Source organism: Diuraphis noxia, unplaced genomic scaffold (genome assembly GCF_037042655.1).
Source record: "Diuraphis noxia isolate RWA-SAM2 unplaced genomic scaffold, SU_Dnox_SAM2 contig0004, whole genome shotgun sequence".
Lineage (NCBI taxonomy): Eukaryota > Metazoa > Arthropoda > Insecta > Hemiptera > Aphididae > Diuraphis > Diuraphis noxia.
The window spans coordinates 5,401,284-5,420,945 of NW_028301714.1; the positions used below are offsets into that span (position 1 = coordinate 5,401,284).

The 19,662-nt window shown below is 31.3% G+C and overlaps 1 protein-coding gene across 8 annotated transcripts in view; it reads right to left on the reverse strand.

Moving 5' to 3' along the window:
* Window positions 1–828: 828 nt before the first annotated feature.
* eag (potassium voltage-gated channel protein ether a go-go) overlaps window positions 829–19,662 on the reverse strand; it is a 227,024-nt gene continuing 208,190 nt past the window's right edge. For all 8 annotated transcript variants that reach the window (XM_089227726.1, XM_089227725.1, XM_089227731.1 and 5 more), the window contains 6 exons: window positions 10,843–11,011; window positions 9,569–9,823; window positions 8,009–8,208; window positions 6,426–6,678; window positions 6,134–6,330; window positions 829–6,043 (listed from right to left, as the gene is read on the reverse strand). In XM_089227726.1, the coding sequence (XP_089083852.1) occupies window positions 4,847–6,043; window positions 6,134–6,330; window positions 6,426–6,678; window positions 8,009–8,208; window positions 9,569–9,823; window positions 10,843–11,011 (2,271 nt within the window). In that variant the 3' untranslated portion in view covers window positions 829–4,846. The remainder of the gene's footprint in view (window positions 6,044–6,133; window positions 6,331–6,425; window positions 6,679–8,008; window positions 8,209–9,568; window positions 9,824–10,842; window positions 11,012–19,662) is intronic.

Genomic DNA, 19,662 nt, shown 5'->3' on the forward strand with positions numbered 1-19,662 from the left:
TCCTTACAAGTTTTTCAATATTTGATCACACATAAAAAGTCCACTGGAAATTCAAATTAAATTTTTATGAGCACTTGAAATTTAAATTTTTACAACATTTGATTTTCACTTTTAGCGATTTTCTTATTTTGGTGTAACTCTAAAACAAATGACCGCAGATACTTGAAATTTTGACTGAATGTTATAGATTGTTTTGAGCTGTTTACTGACATTTTAAGTTTTCAAATTTTTTAGTTTTTTTTTCTTTAAATATCGATAAAAAATTGTTTGTTCGGTAGAAAAGCTTGAAAATTTAATACAAGGCTTCTAATACATTTTTACAATAGCAATTGAAAAATAAAAGAAATGTGTAGTCACAATTTTTTTTACAATCATTCAAAGTTTGAATCTTGAAAACATATGTAAAAATCACGAAAATCACGAAAATTCGCAAATTATTTCATACTAGAAATTTATAAAAAAAATTTCTTTTTAAATCTAAAATTTGAAAATTTTTAATAATCTATAATATATCCTAGACAGATAAACCGTCTTCGCTCAGAATCGTTTTTCGTAAACAATGATATAATATCATTGGATTCAAATTTAATTCCATCCATTACAGTAACCCACTTGTAACCTACTGTACAACAGAGCGACATCCACGACTTACACACCTTTTTTTTTTTTTTTATAAATAATTTGGACGAAATTAGATATTTAAACGAACAAAATCAAGTTATTTTGTTCTAATCATAAAATATTATATGTGAGCACCTTTAACTTTTAAAATACTATGTTATTGTTATAATATTACGCACACGGTGTCATTTTAAAGTACAACCTGTATAACTGAATTCAACATACCGTTTTACTAATTAAAAAATACAATATTTTAATAGATATATAATATAAATAGGTATTATACCTATCGTAAATTATAGATACGTTGTGATAATATGATATAAACAGACTTAATTTACACAAAATCGTTTTTTTTTTTTTATGTTTAATGATTTATCATAGTGAAATAACAGTGACTTACTGTCAATATCGAGGTACTCTTGACTCCTACCGCAGAGTGGTTAACTACTTTCTAGATTTTGATTTTAAGTTACGTTTTCAGTGTTTTTACAAACCAAAAAAATATTTTATCGACATTAAAATTGTTTTTGATTATCATTACGCAATAATTTTATATTTTACATTAAAATGCTTATTGATTCACTTGTATCATAATAGGTTAAAAGTTACCTCGGTAAACATTATAGGTTGTCGATAATTGCGGGGAAAATGCTTTTATTGTAGTAGGTAATTAATTAAAACCTAATTCACTTCTTATTGTATTAACCTATTATATTTTACTGCCATCCGTAGGTGTTGGTTTATGAATTTCTAAGAAAAAAATTAGATGGGGTACATGTAAAAACCAGTACACATTTTTTTTTTTCAGAAACAATGTCAATTGATTTGATTTGCACAGCGAAAATTTGAATCACATTTTATACACGAGCACTAAATTTACAATACATTTGATTTTTTCTTTGCTAATCCGTGCCTATTATTTACAAAGTGAAATAAAATCGTATAGAAAATAAATATAATCAAATAGAATAAATCACTTGCTACAATGCTACAATTAAAAAACGAAACGAACGCAATAAAACAAAACAAAATCAACGACTTACTTACTAATAAAAACATAATATTACTATATAATAATATCATACATCATGTGGAAGTCACAAAATATCTTTTTAAACATAAACAAGAAGAAAAAACAGTCTACATTTTAATTATCGTTATAAATATCACAATAATAATATAACAAAACACTCCAGTAAAAGGCAGCGATATTCGATTTGGAATAGAAATTAATCATCTAATCTTGAGCACGACGTGGTGCAGGAATGTAAAAAAAAAAAAAAAAAAACTATGTGTATAAAATATAATTATATAATATAGTGACCGTATTAATAATTAAATTTAACAAAGAACAATAAATATTTTATTTTGAGCTATATTATTATAATATTATGTAGTTGTGTACTATTATTCATTTTATTTAATTTTGGTTGAAGACAACTAAATAATAAAAGTAAAAAAAAAACTATAAATCTGATGGTACTATATTATTATATACATATGAATTACGTGAACTTCACAGTATTACTCTTACAAGTGACAATCGGTAAACAAAACAATTATTATAATAATATATACGCAAAATAAACAATATGAATCGAGAAGAACAAAATGTTATTAAATTACGTGTTGATATAATTAAAATTAATTTATTGCTTATATAAAAAAAAAAGAAAGAAAGAAGTCAAAACAACAATAACAACAACAACAAAAGGCAATGTTCAAACAAAATTTTAAAAACATTTGTAAATTTATGATTTGTAATTTTTTTTTTTAATTTTTTTTAAATATTTTTTACTAAAATAAAAGTGCATTATTAAAATGTTACACGTGCGTTGAATTTACCTATAAGAAAATTGTTTACAATTATTATTGTTGTATTAATAATAAAATGTCACATTTTACAGACGAAAGAATTTTTTGTGCCAAAAATTGATAGAAAATTACGTTCAAAATATAAATTATTAAAATATTATTAAAACCCTACAAAATTGTAAGGTATGCAAGTCACAAAAGTCTTAATGAAAACATTTTTTTTTTGTACTTCTAAAATTAATTTATCGTTATTATTATTATTATTATTATACTCCGCCTACTAGGTATAAATTAGAATATGTTATTTTATTGTTTGTTTCATTTTCAACTGCGGAAGGCACTTTTTCAAATTATCCCTACACGATAGTTTGATTCTGTGAATTAATGTTATTTAACCTCTAAAAATTCGGTGCTTATATAACATACCAAAATTTGCACAGCCCACAATTTAATGATCAATAAAAATATAATTCATAAGCTATCTGCCTGAGTACGTAGTCCATCACCACTCTCAGTCCATAAATATTGACTGTAGTTAGAAATATAATATTGCTGTGTTATTTTTTTTTTCGTTTTCGTTTTTGATTTACGAACGATCGGCATTCGGTCGGTGTGAAATACTAACTGTGAATTGTCGTTCGTTTTTAATTTGTACGACACAAAAAAAAACACCGTTACCTAACGTTAGATAGTCAGAGCACAAAAAAAAAAATCATATGCATTTGAAATATTGTTTACGCCGATTTCATGCTTGTCGAGAAAACAGAAAGACATTGCGAGCAAATTGCAAATTGGTTATCATGTTTGTTGCTGTAGAATATTATTTTATTAAGAACATTTATTTTCGATTTTTAAACATTGTGCACTGTAGAGAGTTTTGATGCAAAACTTCTACTACAACATTCTACATAATTATGATGTAAATATTTAAAGTTGGTTTTTGGTTTGGTTTATTTTTGATGTGAAATTTATAAATAACATATACCTTTTCAATATCATTGAAAATATAACAAACTTGGTATGACTTTTACTTTTGAATTTGAAAATTTTAACTACACACAATTAAAGTAATTATTTATATCGTTATATTATATTACCAACATTACGACACATTAAGTTCAGAAGTTTATCAAATAACTTATAAAATATTTGTTTAATATTCTCTGATCTTATACTGAAGAAGGCACTAGATTAAGATAAAAGTCGTTAAATTAAATTAAATGGTAGTAGACTTTTGGTATAGGGTTACAATATTTTATTATCATAATAAAAATAGGTAAAATAAAATAATTGTAATGCATCACATTCAAAAACGAAATTCCCTAACCGCTCTAGTCCGAGATAAGTCGAGATTCACAATTAATGAAAATATTATCGTTATTGATTGTAATATTCTTAAGATTGTTGGAAAATATATGTTATCACAAAGAAACTCCAATCAAGCCTAAGGAAATAATAATTGCCCAAATCGTTATGGGAACTGTGGTCAAAGTAAAAAAAAATAAAAAATGTTAAATTATATTTTTATCTAGTTATTTTTAGTACAATAATATGTTGATGGTCATTTAGAAAATTAAGTGAACACGTGTATGATTAAAATGTCACGATATCGTAAATGGTCGTTTTTTTGTTTTTATTTTAGTTTATTCGAATTTTATTTAACAAGGACTAGAGCTGCTGTGACATCATAGGGGACTTCAGGGAGGAGAGATAACGGTTACGGTAGTATATTCTTATATGGTGAAGATATAAAAAACGAGACATTCGAAAAGGTACGCTCGATATTACTAACAATAATAATAATAATAATAATAATAATAATAATATATAGTTGAGGCCGTCCAACCGAAACGAAAACATGATAGACTATGCGTATCGGTGATATGACATGGACCATAAAATATTATTCGATCGTACAAAATTTGTCCGCCTTTTTGGCGATTATATACTATTTAGAGTAATTGTCAATCCTCCGCTTCCTGTCGAGACTCTCGGTACCCAGTTCTCTCCCCCGAGAATATTCGTTTTCGTATTGTTATTATCGTATTTTATGATTAACCAGTTATACTTTTTCGTAAAATATTACGATACAAAAAAAAAAAAAAAAAACAAGAAAAATATATATAATAAAAAAATAACACACGCATAACAATTACAAAAAAAAAAAAAACACTTAACGTTGTACAAGATTTTGAAACACTATAATGCAATAATATATATATATATAATATTATGTATATTTATATATATTTATATTCTTATAATCATTGTACATACGTAATCGATTTGTCTTAATAGTAATAATATCTTAATCGCACAATAGTATACCTAATAATAATAATTATTATTGTGATGGCGATAATAGTATTTTTGCTGTGATCGGTAGTGTCTCGACAGTGCAGCGTGCTTACAGGAAGTCGTTGGGTCGGGGTGGGCACGACTTTTTGAGCGAATCAGTCCGGGGAAATGGTGGCGGTGACGTGTCTCTTGGGCTGAACGGGCGCATAGGCGGCAGGGCGGACGACGAGGACCGCGTTCGGGACTTGCTGCGCCGTCGCCGGACCATCGGTGGGAGTTTAGGGGTGACCGGCGAGCTCAGGTCGTCCGTGCTCTTCGTTCTGCACCCCGGCCGGCGTCCTGCTTCCGGTGTGTCTGGTGGCCGCAACAACGGCGATGGGGCGGGAGAGGCGACGGTCAGCGCGTCCAGCTTGCCGACGATCCGAACCATCATGTCCTCGATGGCTGTCAGTCGCTGGTTGATGGACCGCACCTCGTCGCGGAGATCGGACCGGAGATCCTCGATCTTGGCCAATACGTCGAGGTCAGGTGGCGGTGGCAGGACCATCGTAGGACACGGTGGTGGCGGCGGTGAAGGCGCATCCGCCGTTGTCACCTGGTACTGGTGAGGCGGTGCTGGAGTCGGAAGTTCTTCTTCCTGTACAGGTTCTCCACTACCGACGACATCGCCGCCACTACCGCCGCTTCCACTGCCACCGACACCGGTTCGTTCGTCCGTCTCTTCGATCGTTTCCTGTCGCTGGTTTCCGCCTACGCCGGCAAACGGCTCGGAAGCGGTGGTCGGCACTTTTTGCAATTTCGGAAACACTTTATGACCGTTTCCGACAGACCGGCTCGGCGAGTCGCGGATCTTGGCAGGCGCGCTTTGCGCACTTACCACCGACACGTCCGCCGAGTCGGAACTCCCACCACCACCCAAAACTTTACCCCATTTTGACACTTTTTTGGGTGCCGCCGCTGTTCTCAGGCCCGTCGACGAACAAGACGCCTGTTGTGGGTCTTCACTCTGTTGCCTGAGTACGAGTGGCAAGACTTTGGGGCGAGCACCACTGACACTATCCGAAGCGTCACCGGTGCCAACCTCAGACTTGCTCTCGTCGGTACCCACCGCCGCTGCAGCTGCTCCCGATGCGGCCCCTGCACCCTGTTGCATCCCGAGGACCGTACTGGGAGCTCGATCCTTCCGGAACTTGGTGAATATCTTCCTGACCAGTTGGTCCCGCTGTTCATCTAGTTGCGGTTCGTTTTTCCGCTTCTCGGCCAGCTCCTTTTCCCGGCGAACATCCGCCACTTTTCGGAAAATTAACTGAAATCGCACAAACAAATAGGTAATAAATATTTGAAATCGATGGTCAACAGCGATGTAGGAGGCTTCGCTTAAAAAACCAATACGCACCCTATGCCTGAGGTTGTAAGTCAGTATCAGGTTTCTTGAAAATGAGTTTGCAAACGCTTGATAGAAATCCAAAACTTCGAGCAACCGGTCACGCTTTATGGTATGTAGGTCGCAGTAGGTCAGTGCGCGGACGTTGGCTGCGGATTGACCTAGTGCCGTGTCCTTCCAAAACGAATCACCAAACACGTCGCCCTTACCTTAACCCAAGGATAGTTAAATGTATATTATAGTTATACGTCTTGTTTAATTTTTTTTTCTAATAAAATAGTAAAATGGTTATTGTGAAGCTAACCTAAAATGGCGACCACTTCATCGTCTTGGATGACTTCTAGAGAACCGGTGACGATGAAGCACAGTGAGTCGATAGACTCGCCGGTGTGGAAGAGCAGGTCACCGGGTGCCGAGTGACTCATCGTGAAATGCATGGCCAGGGCGCGTAAGCACCCGTCGCTGGCCAACCGGAACGCCGGATGCTCGTTGAACACTTTTCGGTTTAGATGAACACATATGTCCGCTTTCATGTCTTTCGGACAATAATTCAACACCTTGAAGAAAACAACAAAAATGTTATACTCATGAAAATAATAATAATAATAATACCATGAACAAGATTTGTTTTCATTGATTATGTTTATAATAATATATCATTTATCACTGTTATTTGGTATCTTGGGACAAAACGACCACGGTGTCATTCGGGTGCCAAATTATCTGGGCGTCGGGCCACTTGGACTCCATTCCACGTCGGTAATAAAATACCACGATAATAGGTACTGTCCACTTTGTTCGGCCACAATGCGAATATATATCCTAACTACCAGCAGGTATATTTGATGTTTGTTTAGTGGTTCATTTTCAAATTATATTAGCGAAACCATAATTTTACTTGAAATCAGGAATTATGTCATAAAAAATTCCAACCTGAACGAATTTAAATGTATCAGTTTTGTAAGCAATTATTATACAGTATTTCATGAAAAGCTTGAAATGAACAATTTTGGTTTTAAAATTATTTATTGATATTGAAGCGTGTCAAAATAAAATGTCCCATTGGTGGGAAATACATTTGGTATGTACCTATAATGAATGCTAAGAAAGGATTATGATTATAATATACTAAGAGGCGTCGTCCTCAAACGTTATAAACGTCGTCACTCCGAGATATTATCAACCCCCTCAGATGTTTCATCAAAAATTATTTTAGTATTAACAAAATACTCAAAGCTATAATGGTTTTTATTTAATTATTTTGTACTTTGGTAACGTAAAATTGTAAAAAATTACATAACTTATAATTTATTAGTTTACCACACATAACAATAATGACTTATGGCATCATAGCAACTAATACAAACAAAAAATTAGATAAAATAGAGAGTTGTATAAAATTATCGAAATCTAAATCACCATATTTAAAATTATCTACTTATAATTTTCTCTAAAGTGGATTCCAAAAAATCATGATTAAAAAATTTCTCATATTCAATTATTCAGTAAAATGTACACTTATAAACTAGTGCACTTTAGAAGTTAAATTAATGACTGATGAAAATCATTTTTTCAAATACAATCATAATTCGATGTTAGTGTGGTATGCTGATAATATTATATGGCCCGCAGATAGTCCTAAAATATATTATTATTATGTACCTAGTTAAATGTTTTAATATTAAAATTTCTGGTTGCGGCCGATACAATATCTGGCGATCATAATATTATTATCATATATTATCAATTCCGTTTACTGCTCTGGAGTGATTTAACTAGGGTAGGTAATTAATTCTATTTAATCCTTTGAGTATCCACAAACAAAGTATGGTTCCGTCCATTACCCTAAAGGGAACGCGCATAAGTAATAATTTACGTAAGCCGTACTTTATCCGTGTCCAAGCCGCGGGTCATTGCCCATGTGGACACCACATAGTCCATGACCCTCTCGGACAGCGCTTTCGGCACTTCGTGCAGCTTCATGAATTCTCTGACATTGTTTAACATGTCATGGTACTTAGCCGTTGCCGAAGTCATTTGCTGTATGATTGTGGTGACGTGACCGAAAATCGTAGCGTACAATAGTGCTGCAAGAATAATATTAATTTATTAAGTTCATTATTATTATATTATTCTATACTATATTATAAGTTATTTTAGCCTCATTGTGATTGGCTAACATTAATATCGTGCTATGTTTTACTGACAAAAATACTATCCAGTATAAGGTAGTATTCGAATACAAACACATTTTTTAGTTCTTGCCAAATTTAGTTCATGATTTTAAAATTGAAAAGTAACATGCATTTGACAGACAAGACGTAGTGCGTATTTTAAATAATTATGATTGTCTAGGTACTATAGAAAATATGAACGAACAACGTTGTACCAATAACATATGTATACTATATGTTTTTTTTTTTTTTTTAATATAGCGCAGGAATAATGTTTAAAAAGGCGGACAAGTGAGTAGCACTCTGCAGTACAGAGTAGTTTTCGAGCATATAATTGTAATAAATGCGTTATAGATTTGAACTCATAATAATTAAAAAAATATGCATGTCAAAAAATAATTATGGTAAGTTTCTTTAATATTTTTGAAGTTACCAAAAAGCTACTCTACACTTTGCATTACATTGTCGATTTTTTTTTATCGACAGAAGTTTAAAAAAAAATACGAAATAGCCCGAAACGAGAAAAAATATTTTGAATATTTTATCATGTATAAAAAAATTCTAATATAAACATCGGGTGAAAATTTGAAGTGTTATTTCACGGTTATTGCTTTTTGAATTATAACAAAATATCAAAAATCGATTATCTAAGGGGAATAAATATTAACTACTGCATATCAAGTAAACATTTCAAATTCAAATGCCCATAAATAATGAATGTTACTTTATATTATACTTTTTTTTTCTGTTATAGGTGGAAAAACTTGTGGGGAATGTCCCGTTAAAACTTCTAATGCGAACTGCGAAAAGTTTTTTTTATGTATTTATAGCTGAAAAAATTTCAGGATTTTTATGACTCCTGTCTAAAATTCAAATTAAATTTATTATGGTTCTACAGTCAACTAGTTTGTTTTTATTAAATAATTATAATCTTATACAACTCTGTCGTATTACGCAATTTCAAAGTTTTTGATCAAGCAAAAAAATATTGAATGATATTTGTAAAAAATAAATTTTGAAAATTGGTCACTGCTGTAAAATTGCTTAAGAAGAGTAAAAACATATAGGAAGGTGAGGTTTAATTAGAAACAAAACAGCTCTATCGTCACGTACATTCCATCAAACATCATAATATGTTATCACAATATTGTATTGTAAAAAAAATGTATCGAACATATTTTTGAAGTATTCAAAAGAGTTTTGTATAAAAGTATTTAACAAAAATATTTGATATTCGTCTTATCACAACATGCACTAATTAATAGGCACTTACACGCAATGACCATCATGCAAATGGTGAAAATCTTTTCGTTGTCGGTTTCCGAGGCGACGTTTCCAAAACCGACGCTCGTCATGCACGACATGGTGAAGTACAGTGCAGTCACGTACATGGTCTTTCGTGGAGGACCGTGAACTAGTTCCGTGGAGTTGGCGTGTTCCGACATTATGTAAGAGTACGGATACTGCGTGATGTTTGCCAACTTCCACAGCCACGAGTATTGATATCCGTTCTCGGCGTCGGACCGTCCTGATAACATATTATAATCAAGAGTTATATCGATGTGTATGTGTGTGTGTGAGAGAGAGTGAGAAATATAGTGAAAAAATTATTGTATGATTTTTAAAAATGTAAACTGCTAAGGATGATATCCGATTTAGTAGTTTTTTTTTTTAGTAACTATTATAAAATTGTATGCCCATTTTAATATTACATATGAATTAAAATTAATATATTATACTCACAAATACACAATATCGTATAAAAAATGAACAAATTATAACAATACCATGGTCAGCTTTAATTATTAGTCAAGTTGGTTTATAATTTTTTTTTTTTTAGTTTTTGGTTGATATTTTAATTATTTTAAACTCGGAATTAGATGATCTATGAAGACCTACAAAATTCAATACAATATTGTTTAATGATACTATTATAAATTAATTAATGTACAGTGAAACCTCTATATAGTGGATAGCCATGAGGCATTAAAAAATATCCACAATAGAGTGTTGTCCATTATGAGAAAACCTCTATATAGTTGACATTTGCGAGAAATTACTAAATGTCCATTATAGGGAGACGCTATAAAAAATTGATTGTACATATACAAATACAGCCATTGAATTTGGTACATATTAATTTACTGTTTATCGTACACACAATAATATGTATGTATGTATTTAAAAGTAGACATAGAAATGTTTATAAAAATGCATAATATTTATGTACTATTAAAAACAACTTAACCTTTTTTGTGTAAATTTTTTCTACTCTATGCAATGATATGTGCATGTATGTCCATTTATGAGAGGTAATTATTAATTTTGGTATCAGTTTTTATTGTCTACGTCCACTATTAAGAGGTGTCCATTAATAGAGGTTTCAGTGTAATATAAATACATTCTGTTTTTTTTTTTCAACTAAATTCTTAGCCTTGTTTTAAAACTGCATAATATCATTATCTAAAGTAAATCGTTATTTCGACTGAAAAAAATTAGGTATCGAAACATAATAAATTATTATACAAGTCGTATTTGATTGCTTACCTATGGAATACCAAATGCAGGCCAACCAATGCGCCACTAGCATATAAAAGCACAGCAGTAGTATCAACATTGCAGCACCGTATTCCAAGTACCTGTCTAGTTTTCGAACAACTCTGCCCAGTCTCAATAACCGGACAACTTTCAAAGCACTGAACAAGCTTCCGATACCCTGTGAAATTAAAATTCTTTCATTTAAACAAATAATGAGTTTATACGTATTACTAAAAAAAACATATTGTTATTTTAACACTCTTTCATAAGTATAGCGAAATAATGCATCATTTTTTTTTTCTCTCGGTAGACAAGTAATAATATTATTTAATTAAAAAAATGATTAAATGAAGGATTTATTTAAATAGTAATTTTTTTATCGATTCATTATCTTTATGATTCTTACAATATATCATTTACTTGACGTTGAAAATGTGTCAATAATAACATTATTATCTATTAATATTACAATGACTAGACTAGACCTGGCATATGTACCTATATCATAAGATGTTTAAGATGGTAAGAAGTCAACTAGTATAAGTATTAAGTTTGAATACATCGTTTGAAATAGAAACCAATACCTAGAGCACACGTGTCATAAACATTTATTGATAACAGGCAAAATGTACCAAAATTTAACTTAATTTTTTACTTAAACATAATTTTTAAACATAAAAATTGCATGCATTTGAAAATAAATACTGAGTAGAAATAGTAAGCTCTTTGTGTTGATCTGTATAAAATTTACTTGAATATTTTCTGCAAATTTTAGATTATTTTATGTCTGAAATTTTCTGTGCCATTGTCAACTATATTTATTATTATTAATATTATTTAATACAATTATTTTGAATAGATTTTAAATGTATATACAATTATTTGTGTATTTTTTGTTTAACGAATATAATAATTCATTCATATCATTAATAGTACACAAAATAAATAATATTTTGAAAGTTTATTACGATTCCAAATATGATAGCTATGAATTAAACTCATCAATAAATAGAATATACGTATATAAATAAATTTCTTATCGTCCTTTTGAAAAATGTTGAATATTTTTTTTTTATTTACAAAATCATCTGATATAGACAATAATCATCCATTTTTAGTTAACATAATAATATAGTTGCATAAATATTTTTATAAGCTGTGATTCGTTGTAATCAAAGTATTGAAATTAATAAACGTCAAGTCATAATATTCTGAGAATTATTTCAATTTGTTAACATCAGTTTCTTCAAAAAAAAAGAATTTGAACGAAACTCTGAACAAACAAATTTAAAATCTACATCATTAAATTATAATGGATTTATTAACTAATGTACCAACAAAGTCGAATCAACAATATGTATAAAAAATATCAATTTGTCCCTCAATATGCTATTTTAAAATTTTAAGATGCTTCACACCCAAATTAATATTCTTGGCATTGTTCATAATACCAATAACTATGAAAAGAGTAACACTCGTAGTAAAAAAAAATTGGTTTTGGCGTGCATAAAGTTTCCGCTGATACTATCCAACCACCTGCTCTCCTTTATTATAATATGCTCCGCCAATTAGTGATATCATGGCTGTTTGAGCTACATCATGAAAAAGTGAAATAATAATAAACTTCCCTTGTCTTATACTCAATCACAATAAGTTTTAATGCTTGATGAATTATTAACAGATTTTTTCTCCACGGTCATGTACATTATTTTGAAGAAGTAAATATAAAGATTTTATTTAATATTATATCACACTGAAACTGAATTTAAAGGCATTGCTTTTGCATTCATCCGGTGGAAATAGTAATATAATATATAATGCTATATTATGTATAGCCAAACGTCTAAATAAAATACATTATAGAAATTAATTTTCTCAGTTCTACTCGATTTTCACTATTCGAGTATAGTACATGAATACATCTCGCAGTGGCACAAACGTAATTCAGAGGTGTATAGAGTTCCCAGTAAGTACATATAATTGTTGCCATATAATGCATTCGACATTAACGTGCAACAATAATAATAATTATATTTATATTGTTTATACCTATAGTTATATTGATAGGTACTCCTATCACCACGCATGTAGTAAAATAATAAACACGTGTATAATATCGGGTACAAAAAGATTATATTTTGTGCGTATTATTTTATCTTAACTCCACATTGGTACAGAATTTGAGAGAGACATCTTTCAGAAATTGGATTGTCAAAATATTTTTATGAACGAGAACTGACAATTTCCGCATCACAAAAAAAGTGATTACAAGTAGAATTTCGCAGTTGTCGTGCCTCATCAATTTTAATTATAATTTTTTCCGTACATAACATTATCTATAATCACACTATTCGTAGTTATTACTCTTCTGAATAAATATTTTGAATATTCGTTTTTATTTGATCAAACTGTAATATTGATTCAGTGAATTCGATAATATAAGTCAATGTCTGAATTTCTGAAATGAAATAGCACTCAGACTCAGCGATTTCAGTGAGTACCACATGGATGAAATGTGTTTGTATAGTCAATTGTACTAAAACAGTGTTTTAAGAAAATTATGAAGTACTTTCAGTGTTTATTATAATAATGCATAAAAAACGATTGATATTTTCAGGAGATTCGAATATTAACAAACTTTCATCATATCATATTATGACCATTCGACGTGCAATCCATATTATATTATAATTATTGATAATACTTTGATCGCGATTTGACAGTTATTTATGTGAAAAAAATAAAATAATATTCAGAATAAATACAATATTTTTTTATTTAACTATAAAATGTCGGGAACGTAGAAATTTCTACAAGGGGACTATAGGTATGTTGAACTATTATTCAAGTCAGTTAAAATAACAAAAAAAAAAAAAAAAATATTGAAAAAACCTCGAGATTATAAACGATGAAGTCAAGTGGGTCGTTCTACGTTGCTGATTTTTTATTGTTTGCGTTTCAAAACATTATTTTTTTAATCAAAAATATCGTGGCTTTATAATCATACGTACGACGCGACGTCATCAAAGACCAAAGCAGCAAGTAGAACGGCATGGATAACAATGATAATTCCACGAGTGCAAGCAGGATTTGCGGCTTATCCTCTCACAAGTACTGAAGCATCAGGACTCGTCAAATCAAAAAATATAAGAAGGATAAACGTATTTCGCGAAATACGTGATATTACGATTTATTATAATATCGTCGTGCGCTGTCATAATAATATAACTCTGGAAAACATTATGTGCGCGATGCGTGAAATCCTTTATCCTTCGTATATTATTCCATCCTGTCTGCGACTATTGTCGGTCGTAACTCGTAATCTGTCGACGTATCGCATATTGCGCATCAAGTCCTACGAACGCGACGAATTATAATAACGTTATGAAGTACAACACGTCTGGTAATGCGTGCCTGTCATATTAACAAGTCGTCGTAGTGAAATATTAAAAATATAGACATAAGACCAAAAAAATAAAATAAATATGTTTTTGCACCACGCAAAAACTAAAATGCGATTTTTTATAAGACCAACGTAGAGAACACAACATCAACATTACAATTTATTGAAGTAAGATAATGATTATTTATTGTAATATATATACCGCAGTGCAGTTCATATTATAATAATTGAAATTGTCAAAAAAAAAGTTAATCAATTATATATATATATATATGTATATATTTTTTTTAGGTTTATTTTGACTAATATAAAAGATTGATTGTAGAACGTTGTATTGTAATATAGGTACCGTATGTATTTATAATATTTGTTTTAAAATTTAATCGTACACTAAGAGTCAATGATAACTCGAAAAAAAAATTGTGATTCATTTAGTTAGTTATTATAAATATGTATGTACGATTATTTTAATTTTGGTACTTATCGAAATATAGATCTCGACCCAACAGGCCATGACCTTCCGACTACCGCCGTGGTTGTTCCTTCATGTAGTTGTTGCATAAATCGATCATAGCGATCGAGTGATCTCAAAAATTAACGAAAATAGAAAAAAATCCGAAATGCACAAACACCGACAAGCTTGTAGTGTGACAAGTGAAACTATTTTTTTTTAACTGCACGTTATTTTTCTCTCATTTTCTTCACGTTATCTTCCGAACTTCAGCACTTTTAACGTGTCTCCGACACGATTTTCCTAGGAACTCAAAGGTCGTACCTTGTGTTTCGTGCCCAGAAACGATTACTATAGGATTCCATCATTTATTTTTATTCTATTTTTATAATAAGGAAATAATACGGCATACATAAAAGAGCATTGCATAATGAAGGAAACCAGATCCAATTATTTTCACTACGCGCCCCGTCCGCAACAGAGTTCCCCTTGCTTGTCCCGTGTCTGCGGGTTCCAAATGAATCTGCAGACAAACAGCACGAACGCGAAACGTTAATAAAATAAATTGTACGACGGCAACAACAATAATAAAAAAAAAAAAGGGAAATAAAAAGAAAAAAGGATTTCGGAGACGACAATAATATTGCTACAGCCGAGTAAATACGGTTTGTTGTCTTTCATTGATCATAGACCGAGCAAACTAATTCGAATTTTCTCGGCAATGAACTTTTTTTTGTCCGTCCATGTCCTTTGATAAAAAAAAAAAACATTTTTTTCTCATATTCTTCTTAAAAGAAGAAAGTTTTTTTTCCTACACGCTCCTGCACGTCAAAGTAACATAATACAATACAGGTATTACTAAAATTGTTATAATATACGTTACTGTCGTTTTAGAATTTTGTGTCACACGTACCACACGTCAGGTGGGAAATTAATTAACCCGTGGGCTGTAGTTTCGGCGTATAATACATACGTTCATAAAAAAGTTTGGCGAATTTAATTAACAAGACACGTTATCGTTCTAATGACATTAATTCCGTATGTTACAGGTTCGTGTTGTGGTGCAAAAAAGTATTTTGACAAATGTCGCTTTGGCAAGAAAATTGCACGTGGGACTGCAGGAACACCTGACAATAATAATGTAAAGATGAAATAAATAAATAAAACCTATAAAAAACTTATTTAATTCACGACAACGATATCGTACCTATAAGTAATTAACTACGTATGGTACTTTTATTATCAGTTATGTGCCATAAAAAAACCAATTTATTTCAAAACTTAAAATATGTTTAACTAAATTTGTATTGTATTTTCAATATTCTGTAACAAATGTAGTTTATGTATGGGATGCATCATCATCCTTAAGGTTGTCATATCGACGGATATACTAATTGGTAAGGCATTTTCTGTTGTTTCACAATATTCGTGAAGTAATCTCATGCGATATGTCACATTGATATTATTTCTGATTTTTGAAAAATTCCTCTTCTGCAAACGAACAGTGTGTTTTGTACAAATAATGACAAATAAAACTACATTTTGTCTACCGAGTACCAAACTACCAACACAACGGAAACAGGACCATCTTCCTAGCCCTTCTCATCCACCCCAATCCATCCGTTTGTTGATAGCGTCGTACATTATAATATTTTATTATGCTCCTATAGGCGTATAATATGCAAAAAGCCATTTAGTAGCCTTACCGGGTCGAGAAAAAATAAATGTCATCCAACTTAACCAACAATGAACGCGGGCTTAATTTCCTCCCGAATTTGGATCACAATGCACAGAGTTCATTTGATTAGGTTTTGATTGAACGCATTCCATAAGCTTCTTCTAGTCTTTGAGGTAATTATCATTTATAATATTATTATTATAATCGTCATCGTCTTGGACGCTGATTAGACACCAAATTTTTCTGCTCAACATTTTGAAAAATAGCACTCTAGTCCGAGCTCACTATGCTATGTGGCTATTATTATACGTATATAATATACAATGACGAGAGCAACAAAAATAGAGAAAAAGCGCGTGAAACACTTATTAGTCTAGTGACTTGGAGGATATACGTCGATTTTAAGCGAAAAGCTTCACCAACATTATAACAATACCAAAATATACTAGGACGCCGTACTATTTGTATGTATGATAATAATATATTAAATCGTAAAGTATGATTTCCCCCGAGACCTGGCAGCCTTACACTATTGTTCGGGATTTACCGGCCGAATACCCGTTCTGATAATATTGGATTAATCCATGTGCAGCTTCAATTGGAGAAATTTTCAGATTAATCGCCGGAACCCACAATGATTATTAAACCGTTGATATTTCCAAAACGAGATGTTTGTAGGAGACTACAATGACATTGCAAACATGGATTGCTTTATTTCGTTGCTCATAGACCGAACAAACTGATTCGAATTCTTTTGGCAATAAATTTTCTTTGTCCTAACCTAACCTTTGATAAGAAAAAAAAAAAATGCTTGAATTTTTCTTGAAAAGAAAAATTTTTCCACACTCTTCTGCACGTCAATGTAACATTGTAATAATATTAATATCATTATACGTTTTACTGTCGTCTTAGAATTTGGTGTCACACGCACCACACTTCGGTTGGAGGGATGGACCGGTGGAATACCCGTTCTGATAATATCAGATAAAATCATATTGAGTAATCGGCTAGCAGCATTTCTAGATTAATCACCGGAATCAACGGTGATTATCAAACCGATGACATTTCCGGAAACGTAACATTTGTAGAAGACTGCAAAAATATTGTAAATACGGTTTGTTATCTTTTATTGTTCATAAACCGAATAAACCATTTGAATTTCCTTGATAATTTATTAATAATTATTTTTATTCGTCAATATCCTTTGATAACCAAAATAAATATTCTCGTATTCCTCTCGAATAGAAAAACATTTTCACACTCCTGCACGTCAGTGTTATATTGCAATATTAGTAATACCGTTTGTCGTCTTAGAATTTGGTGTCACACACACTACCCTTTGGGTGGAGAAATTGACCGGTTAAATACCCGTTCTGATGATATTGGATTAACCCATATTGTGTAGTCAGCTAGCGGCATTTCCAGATTAATCACCGAAACCCACAGTGGTTATATTTCTGACGACCCGGCGTTTTGTGATAACCGTAGCAGATGGTCGTTCCGAGAAGATGATTTAACTTGACAATGTTTCCCCCAAGGGTAACTATTTACTGAAGAAACGATATTACGGTTGTTCTAAACCCATACTAAACAATCCCGGTCAAACGTTTAAGTGGATTGAATAGTATTTTTTACTCAAGTTCATCTGTTTTCAAACAGAAACAAACGATCGAACGGCGAAAAAAAACATGTGACGATTGATGTGCACACTCGAAGATAAGAGGTGTATCACAAAGGTTACAAGACATATTTTTAAGCATCAGTTATACCATGTTGATAATGTGGTTTCTTTGTCGACGAAAAATTAGACAAAAAAACTAGGAGTATAAATAGGTAGGTTATAAAATAGTGTATTTACACTTCGCGCGTTACATTTTAAAGGAGCAATCATTAAATTAATTTGTTTTAAGAATAACGAAACTACTTAGTAAATAATAAGTATACGTAAACAAGAACTCTTATTAAAAACAATACCTTCTTTTGTGGCGTATATTTGCGGTAACGAGAAAATGTCTCGTGTTTTCGCATCGGATTGTCCGCACCGTCATCAGTTTTCCTTTTCATATAACGCACCGCAATCACCCGTGTGCGGACGGGCATAATATATAATTCATTATAATAATAATATATGTATGGTATGACACAACAAGTGTGTACACAAAATTATTAATTATACACACTCCACATGACGTTAATAACTTCGCTATTCACACCGTCTACAGCAACAGATAATATGGCGTGTGTGCCATAATGTAGAAAGGTTATTATTTTTATTATTGGAAATAAAAAACCTATGCTAGTGAATCACAGCAATTAAATATGATGTAAAAATATACCGGTGAGACATTTTTTATTATATGATAAAGTAGATCATCAATCGTTAGAACCCAACGTGATATTATTTCATCAAAGATTTATTTGAATAGGTCTCTACACCATTTTCATTTCAAACGACGTATTGGGATCCCAAGAAGAGCTTTGCCTAAGAGTGGTGAAATTTTCGGGTTTGGATATTTAGATAATCTAGAATGGAATATCTAGAGTAGTAGTTAGAAACTAGTTGGCTAACTGTTTCGATGTTTAGATTGATATGCAGAGTCTCGTTGGATACGTAAGAAGTGATGCTAACAGGGAAATTTCCATTTTCTCAGAGAGAAAAAAATCAAACGGATTTCTAAAATATTGAAATTAATTTTAATATACCATGTATGTATAATGGTTACTCAGTTGTATGTATACATACATATAGGTACATCATTTGCACCATATACGAGGTGTATGCTGTTCCAATTATATATTTTTAAATTCAAGAAATTGTAATAAGTTCTGTACTAAAAAAAATATAACTTTTATTTTTAAAATCATTAGATTTCAGAGATATTTGTTGATTTCAAAATTTAACGAAGTTAGGGATATGTTTATAATGATATTATTACAATAAGTAATATCACGTTTGATAATAAAAAGTTAAATGATATCTGCAATGCAGTGTAAAATAATTGGAAATTGTAAGCTTATTCGCGAGACATGTTATAAATATACATAACCGTTTGTTGCTAACACAGAGTTAAAATTGAAATATTTCATCTTCTTCAAAATAAATGCGCAAAACTAATTTCGTACCCACTTCCATTTAAACTTTGGACGAGGGAATACCAAAATTTGTTTGACAGTTGGCGTGATTAACGTTTGCTTATATTGTTTTTCTTATGCGAACATTTATATTACCTATAAACAATCAATTTAATATAATTGATTAAAATATTCACCAAAATTTTAATGAAAAACATTTTTTTT